Source organism: Lemur catta, chromosome 1, assembly GCF_020740605.2.
Source record: "Lemur catta isolate mLemCat1 chromosome 1, mLemCat1.pri, whole genome shotgun sequence".
Lineage (NCBI taxonomy): Eukaryota > Metazoa > Chordata > Mammalia > Primates > Lemuridae > Lemur > Lemur catta.
Genome location: NC_059128.1, coordinates 183242922 through 183262576, shown reverse-complemented (window position 1 = coordinate 183262576; position 19655 = coordinate 183242922). Strand labels below are relative to the sequence as shown.

The window sequence follows — 19655 nt, the reverse complement described above, 5'->3', positions numbered from 1 at the left end:
ATATTTCCTGTCATTATATATATACATTTCTTAAATTAGATACTTGGCAGCATTTTGTCAAAAGGCTTCCAAAATTTTTTTTAAAAGACAGTCAAATGCCAAATGCCTTTTTAAAAAATCCTCGATAGTACTTGACACGTCTTCAGAATTTTCAACACTTTAGATCTACTAAGCAACTAAATATACTCAAATGTAAGAAATAATTTTTATAAAGGCATAAATTTGAGCAGTTTCTCTTAATTTCTACATATAGAATATTTATACTATTGCCTCCCAATTGTGTTTGATAACATAAGTGAGAGCAGAGTGAAAAAAGTGGCAATAAGACTATCTCAGGCAAAATTCTGTACTCCTCCCCCATACTGGAATACTGAGATGCCTCCTGGGTAAAAAAAAACCAAACACATTTTAAGGCAAGATATGTTAATACAGCTTTAAAGAAACCTGCATCTGTAAATTTTTTTGGTTTTGTCAAGGGAATAAATCATTTTGTCAAGACTCTTCAGATTTCAGCTATACTTCAGAGACCTAAGGTATATCAAGCACTCTTCATATATATGACATATACTTTGTTTTATTCTGTAGAGGTTGTATTATTGACTAAAGACCTCCTTAAGAAAAAAAGCTTACACTGCCTCCTACTGTTAGAAAAAAACTTATAAGGTCAAATATGGTCCACAAAATAATGCCGTATGCCATGAGAGCAAGGAAATTGTCTTAGCCTATTGTCTTTTTAAATCTAATTATTTCCAAATCAAAACTTCAAAAGGGTTGAGATATTATCTACCACCGTACAAATGTACTGCAAAAATTATCACTAGGTGACTTCAGAATTGGAAACGATCTTCCCCAAACATGTTTTTATTTTGTTGTGCGACATAAACAGGAAAAAAAAAAAAAAAGAAAAAAAGTGCTACCCTACCTTGCCAGATGGATGGTTACTTGGTTACTTTTCCAGATCTAACATAAGTGGTTGGTTTCTCCCCTTCCCTACCTACAGTGAGGTAAATCTTTCCATGTCAGCAGAACAGATTCAGTATCCCTGCTCACCTTCTAATCAGAGGGTATGGCCATACCCCGGGCTTCCTAGACCTAGATGATTTTCTACATATTTAAGAAGTTGGTTGTAATGTCACTCAACTTGTGAATGATATACCTTCTGTCTTCAAAAATTTGACAAAAAACTCTTGAGGGTATCATGTACCTGCCCCTGTCCACCTCAGCCATCATACTATCATGATACTGTATTAAATTACTAAATATGAAACACAGAAACACAAACAATAGTTTTGGGTTTGTTTCTTTAAAAATGACATTTGTATTAAAAGTCTTAAAATGAAGAGACAATGATTAAACGCATGGAATTAAAAATTACAATTAGTTAAATTTTCTTGGTACATATCACAACAGCAAAATTTTGCTCTTTGCTTCTGGAGGAACACCCTATAACAAATAATCAAGAAACATTTAAAAATAATATAAAAGGGGAGCTAAATACCTGAAAATTTGAACAAAATGAAGCAAAAAAAAAAAAAATGAAACATTCATTGCAAGACATGGAAATTACATTTTAAAGGCTGAAAATGATAAAGAAATTCACCAAACAACAGGCCCTATTGTCCTGGCTCCTTCAGGAAGATTACTGAAAGGAAACTGGGAAGTGGTTTGGGGAATAGCAGATTCTGGGATATGGTGGGAAGTTCACAGGTTGGCACCGGCTGGAACAGCTGAGTTTTGAAGGCACTCTGCAGACACAGGGGTGCTGGGAGCCCTGAATCACATTTACAAAGTCTTTGTACTGTATTTTAAAAAGCTAGTCATTAAAATCTGTTACTGCCCAAAAAAACAAAAACAAAAAAACCCAAAAAGCTAAACTTAAAAAAAATAACCACACACACACTCACACACACAATAGTACACAAAAAATGTGCAGATCTGTAACATTTTTTTCACAGCTGATAAAAAAAAATACTACCGTTCTCCCCCAGACTCCCCTTTGATACAGTAGGTAAACAAAATAGATTTTTTTTTTTCCACAAATATCAGCAGACACTTTCTGGCACCCCACACTGTATTGGCATCAGTGTTAACAGTCCCAGTTCAGATGTGCAATACTTCAGATTGGATACACTGTAACAAGAATCCAACTTTGCATAGACATCCTCAGAATCGCAATCAGTCACGGGGTTGCCCTTCCAAGCTGGCAGCAAAGGAACCCGATCTTAATTTCCAGCTACTCCTGGAAAACAAGTAAAAAACAAAAGTTTCTTCTTCTCCTCCTGTTCCTTCATATGGTTCTCCTGGACTTCCTTCCATGTATTTAAAACTTGGAAGTAGAAAACGGCTGTTGACCAAAAACAAAAAACAAAAAACCCCCAAAAACCAAAAAAAAAAAACAAAACAAACAAACAAAAAAAAACCTTTCCACCTTCTTCCTCTCCTTTTCTTTCACCCCTCCCCCCCCCCCATTTTTTTTTCCAGGCTGAAACTTTTGCTTGCCGGGTGTCAAGGTGCCATTACTGCGACCTAATGGCTACTTAAACGGGAAATATGCGTCAACCAAAATCAATGAGAAACGTACATGCTGCAAAGAGCCACATTTCCACCAGGGTCTCGGATGGTGAGGACGGGAGACCCCCTCGGACATGGGGTGGAGGCAGGGGACGCAGGCCGCAGAGGCCAGCCGGGCTCCGGGACATCCTGGCCAATACAAAGTCGTCTCCAATCTCAAAGTAAGAGAAATCACATTTAGAGAGTCGGGTGCGTTTGGCTTTTGTGCGCAAAACGCGGCCGGCGCGCGGCGACCGCGGGCGCCTCAGAGGATCACGCAGGCGGAGCAGCAGCCCTCGTCGCCGTTGGGCTGCGCCGCATAGTTCATCTGCCGCACGATCTCGGCGAACAGCTCGTCCACCGAGGCTTTGTTTTTGGCCGACGTCTCCATGAAGGGGCAGCTCCACTCCTCGGCCAGGGCCTTGCCCTCGCCGTACGAGACCTCGCGCTCGCCCTCCAGGTCCACCTTGTTGCCTACCAGGATCATGGGCACGCGCTCGTACCGCTTCACCCGGATGATCTGGTCCCGCATGGGCTTGATGTCCTGGAAGCTCTGCTGGTTGACGAGGCTGTAGACGAGGATGAAGCCCTGGCCATTCTTGATGTACAGGTCCCGCATGGACGCGAACTGCTCGGTGCCCGCTGTGTCCAGTATCTCCAGCACCGACGGCGACGAGTCCACCTCAATCTCCTTGCGGTAGAAGTCCTCGATGGTTGGGTCGTACTTCTCGATGAAAGAGCCGGTCACGAACTGCACGGTGAGCGCGGACTTGCCCACGCCGCCCGAGCCCAGCACCACCACTTTGTACTCTCTCATGGCTCCGTCAGCGCTCTCGCCGCGCCAGCCGCGGCCCCGTCGGGGCTGCGCGCCGGGGAAGGCTGTGTTTGGCGGCTGGACCTCTCCCCTTCCTCAGCTCCGCAGGAAAAACCCAGGAGAGGGTGACAAATCACCAAGCAGGGGCCGGGCGCCGGGCCAGCCGGCGGCGGCGGCTCGTCCCTGGGGCGCGGGGTCCCGGGCCCGCAGCAGTCCGCGGCGGCAGCGGCAGCCCTGGCGGCGCACCGGGAGGACAATGCCGGCCGCTTGTGCGAGGCGACGGCTGGAGCTTCTCACCGCGGCAGCCCGAGACGGTGGGGAGGCGGTGGTGGAGGGCTGTGGAGGAGGCTGCTAATTGCGCGTCGGGTCGGGACGCGCGTGGCATGAGTCCCCGCGGAACGTGCGCCCACCGCCGCGGCCCATCGCGCTCTCTCCCGCAGCCTCTGCTGGGCGAGGGCTTCCTACTCGCCGCGCGCAGCCCGGCCCTCCCCGCCCCGGCGAGCATGCCCAGTGCGCGGCCGGCGGCGCCCCGCCCGAGCAGCCGCTCCTGGTTTTCTGAGGGGCCGGGCGGAGGCGGGCCCGGGGGCGGGGCTCCCGATTCGAGTCCGGGTTCGGGAGTGGCGCGAGTCCGGGAACTGGATGGGGGAGAGGAGGTGAGAGGTGTGTGTCGTGTGTACGGGGCTGGGAAAGCTCAGACCGGTGGACGGAGGCCGCTTTCTTTCTCGGCTCTGGAGTCCGTGCGCAAGGGCGATGGCCCTGCAAGGATCGCGTGGGCGCGGCGAGCCGGCTCAGGGGCGGAGTCGGCTGTGCGCCTGCCAGCTCCGGTTACCAGAGGCTCGGGGATGCCGTTCAACACGCCCCGGGCGGGTGTGCCTCGGGCCGGAAACCCACAGGGCATTTTGGTGCCGCCAAGTGCGTGAGCGATGGGCGGAGCATCCACGCCCCACAGCTCTTTCTAAACCGTTCGCAGCAGAAATGCTACTCCGCCGTCGCTGGCCGGCTCTTCGCACTGCTTCCCGCGGACAAAGAAACGGGAGGGACGGTGGGCCTGAGACACTGCCCAGATTAAGGAAGGGGTAGCCTCGTGTGCCAGACCTCAGTCCGGGCAGAGTCCCTGCGGGTCCTACCTACCCGCCCCCCATTCGGCTGTGGTCAAAACCCGGAGACCGGGCCACTTCCCAATCCAGAAGGCTCAGCGGCGCCCACAGTCAGTCAGGGCATGCTCAGTCGCAGAGCAGGTTTTCGGGCTTGGAAGTAGGAAGCTTTTGCACCACACACCCACACTCCTGCTCAAATTACCTCTCCCAGACTCCGCACTCATTGGTCCCGGGGTGCGAGTCTCACACCCCCAAGTGCCCTCCCATTGGCTGCCGCCAAGGTTTTATCAGTTTGGGCTGCTTCATTGGCTAAAAAGTAGTCTTCGCTCGCGATTGGTTATTTATAGAGATTGAGCTGAGAGGCGGAGGCACAGCTGTTCTTTCTCCGCTGCTCCCCCACCCTCTTCCTCCCACTTTCCCAACCCAGTCGTTTTGAAGCTAAAGTGAAAAAACAAGAGGAATTTAGGCGGAGAGCTCAGACCTAAATATAGTTCTTTGTTAGTGTTTTCGAGAGAGTCTGACTTCTCGTGCCCAGTCACGACTGTCCCTTAAAGGGAGCAGAAAGGGCTAATCACAGTTTTTGGTCCGCAAGAAACCACAAAGTTGCGAAGTTTTTTGCACGGAGGGGGCTGGGGCTGGGGCTGGGATGAGAAATGGGCCGCTTGGAATTCGTTTCACCCAGAGGGGTGGGGGGAATGTCCAGGCTTGCTTCGTAGGAAACGACTTCGCTGTCGGGCGAGCAATCGCTAGACTTGGCTCGTCTCCTACTCACGGGAGGTGAGAGGGAGATGCCTCGACTTGTTCTGAGTCTCTCTCGTTCCTCGCCCAGGAGAGATGTCAAGACCTGTCTGCAGACTTAGCGCTGGCAGCGGGAGCTCCAGGGCGAAGGGGGCGGGGGGCCACCGAGCTGCGTCAACCCTGGCTCGGTGTCCTGCCTTTCTTAGCCAGTGCCACTGCCCACTGGTTTAACCGATGGCATCAGAGGGATGAGCCAGGCAGTGTGCTAACACTTGGTTTCAGTTCCTAGTCCTGCCGTGACTCACTGCCTTCTCCAAACTCCTGGTGAAGGCTCCTAAAGTGCCAGTCCGAAGCTTGACGTCCTTGGGCACCTGGCCAGGCGAGACGTGGGCAGCAGCAGGTTCCTTGGGTGAGGTGGGTGGTGCTTGCCCCTGCACCCAGTCCCTCTGGTTAGTGGAGAGAGGGCTTGGATATAATTATGCTTATACAATTCTCCAGAAAAAACGTCTCTGAGGCAGATTCACCTAATACAGCTGTAGAGAACCTTGTCAACATTCCTCCAATGTTTAATGTCTGCCAAATGTTTTACATGTACTATCTGTTACTCTGTGTAATAATTACACCCATTTTAAAGATGAGGCAACTGAGGCCCTGAGAGGATCAGTAACTTGCCTGAGATGTCACAGCTAGGAAGTGGACAAGGTAAGACTCCAACCCAGATATTTGTCTACAGAGCCTGGTCTCATAACCACTAGGCTATACTTCCTTGTCACAAGACAGTTCTCGTATTTTATTCTTTCTTAGCTTAAACCTGGAGGCAATGTGGTCAGACCACCTCTTAAACTCAAGCAAGAGGGACCTCTACCCACAGCTACCCTTTGGCTCTCCTCTGGCAGTGCCCCTCTCAGGGTCAACATGATGGCCCATCTGGAGCCTGAACCGTCTTCTAGACTACACTCCAGATAGAACTCTGAATGCCCTGCTCGAATGGTAGCAAACCTGCTTCCGGGATCTGCTTGGGCCTCTGAACTCACCCCTGTGTCCAAGGGTATGGACTGTATTTGGACGTGTGGACTGAGGTGTGCATTCCCAGGTGCTTTGGGCCTCTCCTAGTGCAGGAAGAGGAGTCAGTGAGGGTCAGCTTTATCTTCCCTGACACCTTCCATCCTGGCCCTTGCAGGAGTTCAAGAATTTATAATTCACACTTGGCTATCCATTTCCTTGTGAGGAGGTATTTGTCAAGGTGGGAGGACAGATCATATTTTGTTTAACAGTTTGTTATCTTGATTTATAACTTGAATACTTAGATTAATGCTATGTGGGCTTCTATTTGTACTGTTGTCCACGAATGTTAGGTGTGGTTCTGAGGATGATATAGAAGAAAATGCTTTGTCCTTATAGGCCTGGTATCTAATCTCAAGTATTGGATATCAGTTATTATCTGGGGCCTTGGGCAGGTCCCTTAAGCTCTCCTAACCTTAGTTTCCCTATCTATAAAATGATGATAATAAAAATTGCCCTACCCAGCTAGCTACGCAAGGAACCTTGGGGAGAATCTAGTCACCAAATGCCTCATTTTACAGCAGAGAGAGCTGAGCAGAATTAGAACCCTGTGTCCCAACTACACTTACCATGGTGCCAGGCTGTCTGTGGGGATAATAATTAACAGATAATAGATGGCAACATGCTTTTAAAGCTGTAGCATCCCATACATGTGTCAAATTACTACCCAGACCCAGGCACTTAGACCGCCCCATCTGGAAGTGTACATCCTCAGGACTCCAGGTAACCTAACCATGTGGACAGGTATTATTGAACCTCGATGGCCTCTTCAGTACCAGAAAGATGCCACAGTATGAATACTTTTTATTAGGGCTTCTTCAATAGCAATTTTTGTTGCACTCAGATAGTCTTCCACAGAAAGATTTAGATGGGGGTTTTGGGATTCAAAATGAGGCAATGAAAATTGTTGATGTACAAATTTTTAAGGTTGGCTACTTCCTCCTGTGAAATCTATTGGGAGTCTTTTTCTACTCCCACTTACAGCCTGAATCATTATCTGTCCTGTACCATCATGCTTTACATGTCTAGGTCTGGTCATCCTAAGCACCATGTGAATTACTCCAGGGCAGGGTCCAGGGTTTATCTTTGGAGCAATCTCTGTTCCTCATAGCACCTAGTAAAGTAGAAGGTTCTCAATAAGTATATACTGATGAATATGTAAATAGTATTTTATTTCTTTTCCAAACTCTGTGGTAAAAGATTACATCAATCTTGGTGAGACATGATTTCCTAGATCCATAGAAAAATGTATACCCATGTTTTAATCTCTTTTGTTAAGTTATAAATACGCTAGAATGGTCAAAATCTACTCTTACTTTGGGTGGAAACACTAAATCAATGCTATCTTGAGGAAAGATACCAGAGCAGCCAGTGGATAAACCCTTTCTCTGAAGAAGACTTAACATTTCCAGATAATGTGGAAAAGGATTTCTGGAAAACAATCTAAAGTAAAAGCTACCTGGTAAAGACAGTTTAACCTTTGATACCGAATGTTAAATAAACAGGGTATGATCTTTGCTCACACAGTGGTACTGCTCAGCCCCTTCTAAGACACTGGGGTTGGGCCTTCAAAGAATTAGAAGATTTGTTAGAAAATGAATCTTTTAAGTCCTCAAGAAAATAAGTACCTACTTGTCCTCTTCATTCGTACAACGTTGAGTAGAGGTTTATTTCATAACGTTCATAGTTTTAGCTGGTGCCACCTATATGTAAACAATTCTAAACAAATATTTCTCATTTTGAAAACACCAAAGGTAAGTTGATGGTGACCATGGATTATTATTTTAAAGTAGAAGTGTGATATTAACTGTGCCTTACAGAATTCTCAATAAATATTCATTAAATGACTAAAAATGTTATAGTATAACCATGTATCCCCTAGTAGACTTAGGATATTTTATTTTATCAGTGGTCCTTTTTAAATAATCTCCAGTAATGTCCCTAAAAATATTTTTTAAGTCAGCCAAATCATCATTATTGTTTCATGCTATTCATACTATTCAGATTACACTTGGGTAACCAACATATTACATACTAATGTTATTAAATAATATTACATTTCACACTACTACATACTATTCATATTATACTTTGGGCAACCATCTTGTAAGAAAAATTATTTGTGATGAGATTTTGTATCTTTATGTCTTAACAATATCTTAAAATCCTAGCATGATAACTAAACAAAGATTTACCTAGTTTTATAATTTCAGTGTCTTGTCTATATAACTTGTACTCTAGTTCCTTATTCCTATTTTAATTACTCTTCAATGAAGATATGTAGGAGAGTCTTAAATTTTAAATTAAAGAATCTCTTAAAATCATTCAAGCTTTCTGTGAACTTTTTGATAGACTAGAAGAAAGAAATAGAATCAAAATAGTTATTGTCTCAAGAGCGTTTGTTGGTTTAATATTTAATAATGACCTCAACATATAAATTAATATAGGATGTTAATTTTTATAATGGATACCACTCATGTCTCTGTGGAGAAATCACGCTGGGCTAAAGTGTCACCCAGGCTTACCACAAACAGTAGGTTTGAGTTCTGTCATAAACTCTTCCTAATGGTTTGGCTTATTTTCAGTCTTATACCTGATTTTAGAAAAAAAAAAAAAGAAAAAGTTCCTCCTGTCTAAGATAAATGATCTGACCTTTTCTTTCAGGTCTTAGATTTGCCTGACACCCTGATCTGTAGAGAAAAGAGCACAACTCGCTCATACACAACTTTTATATGATGAATGTGCTCTCGCTCAAGGGAAATTTTAGAGAGATTTCATTGATCCTGTTTTTCTTAGTTGAAAGCTCAATTTCAAGTCCCAGTCTGCCTAAGATTTGTCTCCTCAGAACCTTCTGTTCCAGAGAACCAAATATAGCAAGTATGAGAGAAATTGCTTGGCTCCATTAAAAAGAATTTTCCTCTCACTTTCTTTTTTCTCACCAAGCGCTAGATTAAAGCAGCTCCCTCTTCTCCTGGAGAAACAACGGTCCACCACTTCCCCTGATGCACAATCGAAGCCTATCGCCCCTTCTGCAGCGGTGGCTCCAGTGAGTCTTTCAGACTTTGTGGTTTTGATGGAGACAATGAGACTCTCTCTTGGGGGAAAGGAAGTTTCTTTTGCAAGTTTTTCTTTGTAAACCAGCAATAGGGTCTGGTTTAAGGAATCTGCCTAATGGGGGTTCCGTTTTATTGGCCTCTGTTAGATAATGTAGCAATGAGAATATAGAGGAAAGGATCTATGTGTGGTGGCTTAGGAAGATAGCACACAAAACTGTAATATTCAGTCTATTTAGTAATTCAGTGATTGTTATATTCAGTTCTGTCATGGATGTTTGTAACTCTTTTGAAGTTTTTTAAAAATCTGTTTTAAAACTTATGTATAAAAGGGAGATAACTGTTCTATTATTCAACTATTATAGTATGGACATATTATCACAAAATCCTTTTCATTAAGGAATTTATGTCCTTAAAAGAAAACCTTATTGCCTTTCTTGTAGACTATAATTTTTTTTTCTTTTTTCAGTTTTTCAACATGGTTTGATAGACTATAATTTTATGGAATTAAAAAGATGTGATCTTGGAAAACTGAGCAAACGTTTCTGTGTTCCACATAAGCTAGATTTTCTAAATATGTGGTCCAAACTTTTCTGTAAGAGCCAAGTAGTAAATACTGAAGGTTTTGTAGGCCATACCATCTCTGTTGCAACTATTCTGCCTTTGTACCATGAGAGCAGCCATAGACATTATGTAAACAAATGGGCATGGCTGGATTCCAATAATACTTTTTTATGGAAACAGCTGGTAGGCTGCATTTGGCCCACAGGCCCATAGTTTGCCAATATTTAAACCATATATTGAGAAAAAAAAATTTGTTGCTGGAGGTTCTCTTAATCAAAATGAACTACTAACCTGTCATTAGATGTAGTCATAACTCTTAGTCATAAGCTATAGTAAAATGCCCTCAAATAGGGACTATATACCAACCAATATGAATATAATTCTGTATAATTTGTGAAATGTTCATATTGCTATTTTTATACAAAAAATGCAAAATTTCTTCCTAATAGTTAAGGTATAAGCCATTTTGTATTGGCCTTCTCATCTCTTTGTTATTGATTTGTAATTGTTGATTATGGATTACAGTTATGTAATATGTAAGGAGATACTAGTCCTAAATCAGTCATATGCCTTGCAAATAATTTTATCAGTTTGTTATTAGTGTTTGATTTCTTTATGCTTTTTTATTTTTTTTTTAATTCCTATTTTTAAAATATCTCTTCCTTCGTGGGTTTTCTTCATGGATTTCATGGTAAAAATAGGAAGATATTTTATACAGTGTTTCTTCCAGCATTTTTATGGTTTCATTTTTTTATGGTTACATTTTGCTTTGCTTTTCAACTGAAAGGAGAACATCAGTAAAGATGGTGAGACTGAAATTCAAGCAGTAGGATGTCCTCCGAATAGAGGTTTTTGAGGAAAGGGCAGAGGAGTTTGATAATACTGGTGGCAAGTCTGAGGGAAGCATCCTCCCTCTCAAACAGGAAAGAAGAGCCAAGAGACCTGAAAACTGGAGCCAAGAGGGTGAAAAGTTGAAAGAGCTCACACTGCGAATAACCTCCTCTCTAAATAAAAATGGCAAGGCACCTGCTGAAAGAGGGGAGGCCAGATGTGAGTTTGGGAACCTGAGTAGAAATCAAATTGTTTCTAACAGTGACTGTGCAGCACACCTCGTGAAGTTGTTAGGCTGCTAAATTTGGGTTACATGAATTTGTGAAGATGTCAATTCAGGGGGTTTTATTATTATTAAGAAGGATGTTGAGCTGAGCATGGTGGCTCATGCGTATAATCCTAGTACTTTGGGAGGCAGAGGCAGGAGGATCACTTGAGGCCAGGAGTATGAGACCAGCCTGGGCAACAGCAAGACCCCATCTCTACCAAAAATAGAAAAGTTAGCCAAGCTTGGTGGCAAGCACCTGTCTGTAGTCCCAGTTACTCCTATAGGCTGAAGCAAGAAGAAGATTGCTTGAGCCCAGAGTTTGAGATTGTAGTGAGCTATGATTATGCCATTGCACCCTAGCCTGGGCAACAGGGCAGGACCCTGTCTCAAAAAAAAAAAAAAAAAAAAAAAGAGATGAAAGGATGTTGATAATTCCTATTAAGTTTCTCAGATCAGATTCTGTTAAAATTTCTGAAGGCTTTTTCTCAGCACATGGAAATAAATAATTGTAAAATGAACTGTGTATCTTTCATATGCCCACACCCTTAGTAAAAGTATGCACATCAACCTGTGATTTATGTAATTAAAAATTCCATTACTAATGGTAAATTAAATAAACTCAATAAAACTACCTTACCTGTGTAGTCTCTTGAGTTTCTCTTTCTACTGCATGCTAAATTACAATAAAACCTTGACTATCAAAACTCTTAAGAGTCATTTTGAGTAGCTAAGTATTTGTCTAGAAAATGTTGCTATTGTCTGAGATATTCTGTCACAAGAAAAATATTGATTATCTTTTAATTAGATAAGTAGTATATGTTTACTATAATAAATTTGGAATGTATAGAAAAGCTGAAAGAATAAAATAAAAATAACAAATTACTCCCAAACAAAAACTTGACATTCTGGTTAACAGTCTTCTTGTCTTTTTATCGTAGAATTAATTTACATATTCCACTAGATCTAGTTTTCTTGTGCCTATTTTAACTTATAATTCAATTTAAGCCTCAGATATTCTATAAACTACTGCTCAGGAAATAAAAGTCAAATAAGAGAGATATCTTAAGTACCTATATAGCAAAGAATTTTTCCCTCTTAGTTAATGGTTTTTGATGGGAATATTTATATCTCTTATGCTTATGCTGTTGCAGTGCTATTGAGGTCAAAAGTTGCCCAAGAAGTTACTTTATTGGCAAAGCCCCTGATGGCTGCCTAGTTTGGGGTGGTTTGTCTGTTTGTCCTGTAGGAGGGATAAAGCATGTTCAGGTTCATGACCTCTGGGGCTGCAGAACATGGCTTCTCGTCTGCACAATTAACTATTGAATCAAGGGCTTCAGCTGCATTCTCCCAAATGGTTTTGTCACTCTTCAGAAATTATCTTCCTCTTTGTTGCAAACAGTGCCCTTATGTGTCAGCACCATTCAAAGCACCAGCAGTGACTTCTGCATCACTAACATTGCTGCTTTCTTTGTCAGTTTATACCCAGGCTTCTATCTCTTTTGCTTGAAGCTTTTCCTGAGGCTTAAAAGAGACTCTTTCCAAAGTGTGTCCTAACATGTTTGGGAAATGACTTAGTCTCTCAAAGCTACAAAGTCTTTATCAGAAAAAAAAAAAAGAAAATGACTTTTGCTGACATGGTTTCAGTCCAAACCTTTCTCTAAACTCTTTTTAGTGTTTGATTTGAATAGAATACCAAGCATAAGCACTATTTAAAATTGTATATTCATTGTAATAATGGAATGGGAATCCTGAATATTACATGCCTGATAAAATCTACTTTTTCATTAAACTTCATATGTAGAAAAATTTTCTATCTTGAATAATACTTTCTATAGGCTGACCCAGGGAGGTAACTATTCGGTGGCTGGGAGATAACCATAGTGTCACAGATACCACTATATTTCCTCTGAAGGGAGCTGAATAATTGTGTAAAAACAGGATAGTTTTGTTATCCTCACATAAGCCTGTAGTTCTGAGAAGATCCTTCATTAAATGTAAATAAAAATAGGAGGAAGAGTTTGGGTATGACAAGAGAGACTCTCTTTGACTTTCCAAGCATTATTTGTACTCTGCAAGCAATAGGTAACACTCTAGGACCATGCATTTTCCCAAATATTAAACTGTCAGCTTATTCTTTTTATGTTTAATTCAGATAAACTTGCATTGATATATAAAGCTACCAGTTAAATTAGGCCAACCTTATGACTTTTATGTATCCAACTTGAGCCTAAACTTGTTTTATTCTACAATGCAGGCAAGCCAGGGAATGAAGGTCTAGGACCAGTACGTCAAGCCAGAAAATGCACTATTCTGTAAGGGTCCAAGTTACTATTGGGAAGGTAAAGAGAAGAGATAGTTGAGGCTCATAAGTGTGATTCAAGGACAACAGAAGTTAGCAAAGAGAAAAGGAGATGTCTGTCTAAAGTAGAGTTTACATCTTAGATTATCCCGTGGAATTGCCCCAATGAGTCTACCTGAGGGAAAGAACCTGTAATAGATATCTTGGCCACTGAGATCACAAGGAACGGGCAGCATTGGGACCCACAGCTCATGCAATGTTCAGTGGCAGAGTCTGCAGCTTTGGTGGCTGCAGCAGCCACAGAGGGTCTGAGATAGACCTCCATAGCAGCAAGCAGTCACTTATCCTATCAGTGTAATAGTCACTTTGGGCACTGGCAGCTGCAGCAAAGAATTCAATATAATGAGCAAAGGCAATGGTATAATCCACAGAGCAGCCAAGGAGGCTGGTCTGAAAGGGCAAGCGAGGCAACCCTAAGGGCTCCAGGTGCTATTTGTGAGGAATCAGGGTGGTCTGGACTTCCAATACTATTGTTAGAGACTAAGGCAAAATAATAAGATACATGATTGTGGTTGTCTTACCTCTCAGCTGGCATAATGTAGGAAATTAGCTTACATGGGAAATTGTTTAGACGTAAGTTTTCTCAACAAGCCATAAAAGTTTTCTAACACTCCCTTCATCTTCACAGAACTTGCTGGGTTTTTTTTCCCTTATCTTCTAAAGTTATCTCACACTGAAAGAATTAGAAACACTCATGGCTTTACTTAGGAAACCCAACTAAGAGATGATGGAACTAAACAAATAAATGTTTATTTATCACATAACAAGAAGTCTGAAATTGGAGTGTTTCTGGGCTTCATCCAATAGCTCAGTTAAGAGAAATGCTTCCCAGAAATTAAGTCTGCTTTTGTGGCAGAAAGAAGGTGTCCTAGGAAGGTAGAACAAAGGATGCACAAGGAGAGCCTTCTGTTTTATCAAGAAAATAAAAACTCCAGAAGACTTCCAGTTGTATTTATCTGGCTAGCACTGCACTGAATGCCCTTTAGCCATAAGGGAGGCTGGGAAAGTTGGTATTTAACTAACTTTTCCACCTTTTATAGTAGAGGGAGACAAAGGAGAAATAAATGGAGAATAGTGTTGGGTAAGGCAGCCCATAGCATCTACCCCCAGCACCAAACCATTCTTTAGAAACTCAGTATTGTTCTGTCAATTAAATTTGTACATAATATTTTCATGCCTGTTCAATAAATATTGGATGAGAGATAGATGCGATCTTATATCTTTTCACTAAAAATTACGTTTAGTATGCTTTATTTGTTTTCAAGTTTGATTGTGTACATGATAGAAAGTTTCAGTCAACCCAACTTTGGTTTACACAAAAACCTGAAAAAATTTAACTTTTTTACATTTTTGACTCCTCGTGTACAAATCATATGAAGTAGAGAGAGTACTAGATTTTTACTCTGACAGATTTACTTTTAAAATTTGACTTTCTAGGTGTAAAACTGTGGACAACTTAGTTTCTGTGGTAGCCAGCCTCCAAGATGGCTCTCGCCAATTCCTGCTGGCATTCACATCCTTGGAGAGCCTTTGCCCACAGTGCATCAGGGTTGGTCTGCATGACCAATAGAACATGACACAAGGGATGATGTGTCACTTCCAAGATTACATTATAAAAGACTGCAGCTTCTGTCTTGAACTCTGTCTCTCTTAAATTTCTCTCCCAGGAGGAAGCCAGCTGCCATTTCTTTCGGACATCACGCAACCCTGTGGAGAGGACCAAGTGACGGGGCAATGAGGTCCCTGTTCCAACTAGTGAGAGAAACTGAGGCCTGCCAACAATTAAGAAAATTAACTTGGAAGCTAATCCTGCAGCATTCAAATGACTACTGGCCCAGCTGACAGCTTGACTGCAATTTCATGAGAGACCGTGAGCCAGAACCACCCAGCTAAGCTGTCCCCAGAGTCCTGGCCCTCAGAAACTGTGCGAGATAAATGTTTTTTTGTTTTAAGCTGCTAAGTTTTCGAGTAACCTGTTATACAGCAATAGATAACTAATACAGCTTTAAACTTCACTGTCCTGTATCTCTAAATTGGGTATATAAATGACTGTTGTGAGGTTGATAAAACAGCGTATGTGAAATTGCCTAATGCTCCTGAAATAATAAAGGCACAAAATATGTCAATTTGACAGATATTATTTGTTCATGATCATTTTCACATTTACCTTTTTCAGAACTCCTTTATTTGTTTAAGATTGGCACAATTTTAAAAAATATCTTCGCCCTTCATTTTTCACTGGAACTAGTGTAGAATACATGCCATTGTACACAGCTGGCTCTGTGACATGGCCTTGGCACTCTACTGCAGTGAAGATGGTTTTGTTATTTAAGGTCACTTGTGTTTAATAATGAATGTCTTGCCCAGAATGCTGAATGATAATGTCTGATGTGTCTTTAGTGAGCCAACAACTAAATAAAATATTTCTCTATTGATGCAGATAGGTCCTGTCTTCCACTAGAAGGTCTCGGGTCATTTTAATATGCCCCACTGGGGGAATGCACATCCATTACTGAATCACTGATATAGAGAGTACGTGTCGGAGATTACTGTCTGCCGCACACTCTGCAGAGTTGTCCGGTCTTATTTTGCTTTGTCTCTAGCCCTTTTCTCCTTTTCATTGCCCCATAAATTTCTAATCACAACTGCTGCCAGATTTTCTACACAGCCTCAGATCATCTCTGTTGTTCTTTTTGCTTTTTAAAAATTGCTTCCTTATTTCTTATCTTATGCTACTTCTACACCTCAATGCTTTCATGCCAAAAAAAGAGTGTGTATATATAAATGTATATATACACTCATGTATATAAATGTATATATACACACATATACACACATAATATACATATATAAACATACACACATACACACATATTCTATCCAATTGGAACAGTTCCTTTTTTCCTGGTCAACATAGCATGCTGGGAATACTTTTGGTTCATTGAACTGTCTTCACTATCATTTGTTGCTGGGATACTCAGGACTTGCTTCTTTACCCCAGGGCAGGGCTTTTTTGTTGTTGTTGCTATTGATTTAGATTTTTAAGCTTGTCCTACATCTGCAGTAGTTCCAAAAGTCTAGGGTTCTGAAATACTGGTTTCTAGAGAGCAGAGATTTTCCTACAGTATTATGTATAGGTCCCAGGCTCTCACATGGTGATTGTCAGTTAGCCCAGCCTCCTCACTGGTCCCTTTGCCTCCAGTCTTGCTCTCTTCCATGTACCAGTCAGTCCTCTGTAAGGCTAGTGGATAGAGCTCATTAAAAACATAACTGAGAAAATGAATGAATCATAATATGGATGACTCTTAAAGACATAATGTTGAGTGAAAAAAGCCAGACAACAAAATATGTACTGTATGATTCTATTTCTGTAACATTGTAAAAGGCAAAATTAAATTATTTTGTTCAGATATGTGTAATTAGAGAGTAAACTATAAAGAAAATCAAAGAATTATGATTAGCTCTAGGAGGGAGAACTACACATTTGGGTATGTTGTAGAATGAGAGGGGCAGGAAAATCTATATAATTTGTGGAGCCCAGTGCCAAATGAAAATGCAGGATTCCTCATTCAAAAAGTATTATGAATTTCAAGATGGCAACAGCAAAGCATTATGCCAAACAGAGGACCCTTCTCAGTGCCAGGCTCTGTGCAAATGCTCAAGTTGTACTCATCCATGAAGCCAGCCTGATTTAAGGACTTCCACAGTTCTGCTAATGCTTTAATTTTTTACTTGGGAGAAGGAGAATCATACTGATGTTTTTTTCAGGAACATACTGAAATCAAATATTTATGATGTATGTAACTTTCTGTAAGTTTGTTGTAATTTACAATTTTTTGGTAAATGTGAAAAACAAAAGCAAATCAGAACTGCTCAGAACACTTCCTGCTCAAAAACCTATAAAATTGTTTTCCATGGATTAAAATGCTTCCCCTTGCATCTTCATTTGTTGCAGTCGCAGCTCAAATGCCAGCTCATCTGCGAAACAATCTAGATTTCTTCCATTAGTATTAACCATTTCTGGGGCTCGCATCTATAATCTGAGCACTTTGGAAGGCCAAGAGTCAAGACTAGCCTCAGCAACATAGGGAAATCTCAATTCTACAAAAAATAGAAAAATTAGCTGGGCATGGTGGCGAGCACCTATAATCCCAGCTACTCTGGAGGCTGAGGGAGGAGGATCACTTCAGCCCAGGAGTTTGAGGTTGCAATGAGCTATAATGACACCACTGCACTGTAGCCCAGGCAACAGAGTGAGACTGTATCTCAAAAACAAAACCAAAATAAAATTAAATCAACCATTTCCTTTCCTCTCCTCCCTTAGCACTTTCTCTCTCTATTATAGCTTTTAACTTGCCTACTTACTTAAAATCAGAGTTTTTGAGATTGCTTTTTCTGATGGACATGAAATGTAGGGGAAATTTTTCAGTCTTACTCATGTCATATTTAGGATCCTGTATGGCATTAGATATGTGATTTTTTAATTTAATTGAAGTTATATCCAAAGATTATCATAATCCATCATAAAAGCTAAAACACCCAAAATTCCTCCACATTGCAAGTCCTTAAACTATGCAATGAGGTAAGGCAACAAACGTAAAAGTTCCTGTGCAAACTAAGATATGTGTGTTCACCTGGTGCAAATTTGAAATAGGCACCAAATATTCTATGACATCATTCAACATTTTTCTGTTTCACATCTGAAATGAATCTCATAGCTCTGTTTTTATGACTGTTTCAACATCATAAATGTAATATGCCGGGAGGCACTTTTCATGTAACAGACACCCTAGATACCATTTTCAACAGCAACACATTTTAAAACACTATTACCCACTATTTTCTTTGATTTTTTTCTTGGCATATTTTAGCTCTCACTAACACTTTCGGTTCTTTTGATAAACATGTGACTTGGACATTTTCTTACAACAGACAGATGGGTGTGTTCTGTGGGTATTATTTCTAAAATGAAGAAAATGTTCCCCTTAACCAGCATCTGGGTAAGATTTGGAGTTCTGTCACAGATTTAAAATATAGACAGAAATAATCATCTCTCTCCCACATAAGGTGACTGTACTCTGCAAGTAATATTTTCGTATTTTTTTTCTTATGCCAAGCCTTGAAATCACAAATGAAGTATGGGTTCAGAAAAACCACTGTATGAAATAGTATTTGGGCATTTCTTGTCATTCATTTTGGTGGATGCTCTCCAACCATAATGCCCAGATAATCCCTTTACAATTCTGTGGAAGCATAAAAGCGTTTTATACCTAAGTAAAACACTGATGAATAGACTTCTAAATGTACATACAAATGAGAATATTTTATTCATCTTTACACATGATTTCACTGTATAAATCCTACCCAAGTGATTTATGACATTTGGCTGGCAAACATATGGTTACATACTCAGTGGCATAGACATACAGTAAAATTATTCAATGAACATCTACATTTCTACAGGATAATTTATTTTAATTGACACAAAGATTTTAAATGATGCTTCTTTTACTCTGCCAAGTAATCATATACAACAGGGTAAAAATCAACCTCTTTTTCTTTGCCAGAGACAATTATGTTAAGAGAATATAAAACTTCATTGAAGGATTATTTATGCTCTATTTATGCCATCTCTTTCTACAACACTTATCACCTGAAGACCAGAGATCAATACCCACAAAGACAATAGGACATATTTTTTAAAGGTTTTCACCTTAACTATTTCATTCCTTAATAAATCTTTATGTACAACATGAGGTTCCTGGGAGTTCCAGCTGCTTCAGGGTCTTTTCATTTGTTGTTTCTTCAGCCTGGGGTATTCTTCTTTCAGCTCTTCCCGTAGCTGGTTTCCTCTCTTTCACTAAGGTGTCACCTCTTGAGAGAGGCCATGTCAACCTCTATCTAAGTGAACATCACTCCCTTCTCCCTGAATCATGTATCGAGGAGTTAATTACTATAAAGGGCATGTCTGCAGGCCAAATCTGATCCTCTCTTTTTGTATAGCTCATGAGTTAAGAATAGTTTTAACCTTTTTTTAATGGTTAAAATAAATAATATTTAATGATGTGAAAATTATAAGAAATTCAAATTTTAGTGTCTATAAAGAAACTTTTATTAGAACACAACCATGACTATTCATATATACAGGCTCTGTGGCTGCTTTTGGACTACAACGGTAAAATAGAGTAGTTTCAACAAAGATGGAATAGTCCACAGACAGTCTATGTGGCCTTTCACAGGAAAGTTTGTCCCTCTCTGATGTAGGCCATTTTGCAAAATGTACGTTGTTTCACTCTGCTTATCAAATCTGTAATCATGT

General features: G+C 40.9%; 1 protein-coding gene and 1 long non-coding RNA gene across 3 annotated transcripts; one reads left to right on the top strand and one right to left on the bottom strand.

Moving 5' to 3' along the window:
• Positions 1–1287: 1287 nt before the first annotated feature.
• Positions 1288–3508, bottom strand: RAP2B (RAP2B, member of RAS oncogene family). Its single transcript, XM_045539508.1, has one exon. It carries the CDS (start codon positions 3365–3367, stop codon positions 2816–2818), a length of 552 nt encoding a protein of 183 aa, XP_045395464.1. The 5' UTR covers positions 3368–3508; the 3' UTR covers positions 1288–2815.
• A 449-nt stretch (positions 3509–3957) lies between these two features.
• LOC123630190 lies at positions 3958–15462 on the top strand. Of its 2 annotated transcripts, none has more exons than XR_006732611.1 (2): positions 3958–4017; positions 15004–15462. It is a non-coding gene; the product is annotated as an uncharacterized LOC123630190 (long non-coding RNA). The 2 variants fall into 2 exon arrangements; XR_006732610.1 differs by having other exon boundaries at positions 3985–4024.
• Positions 15463–19655: the final 4193 nt, after the last annotated feature.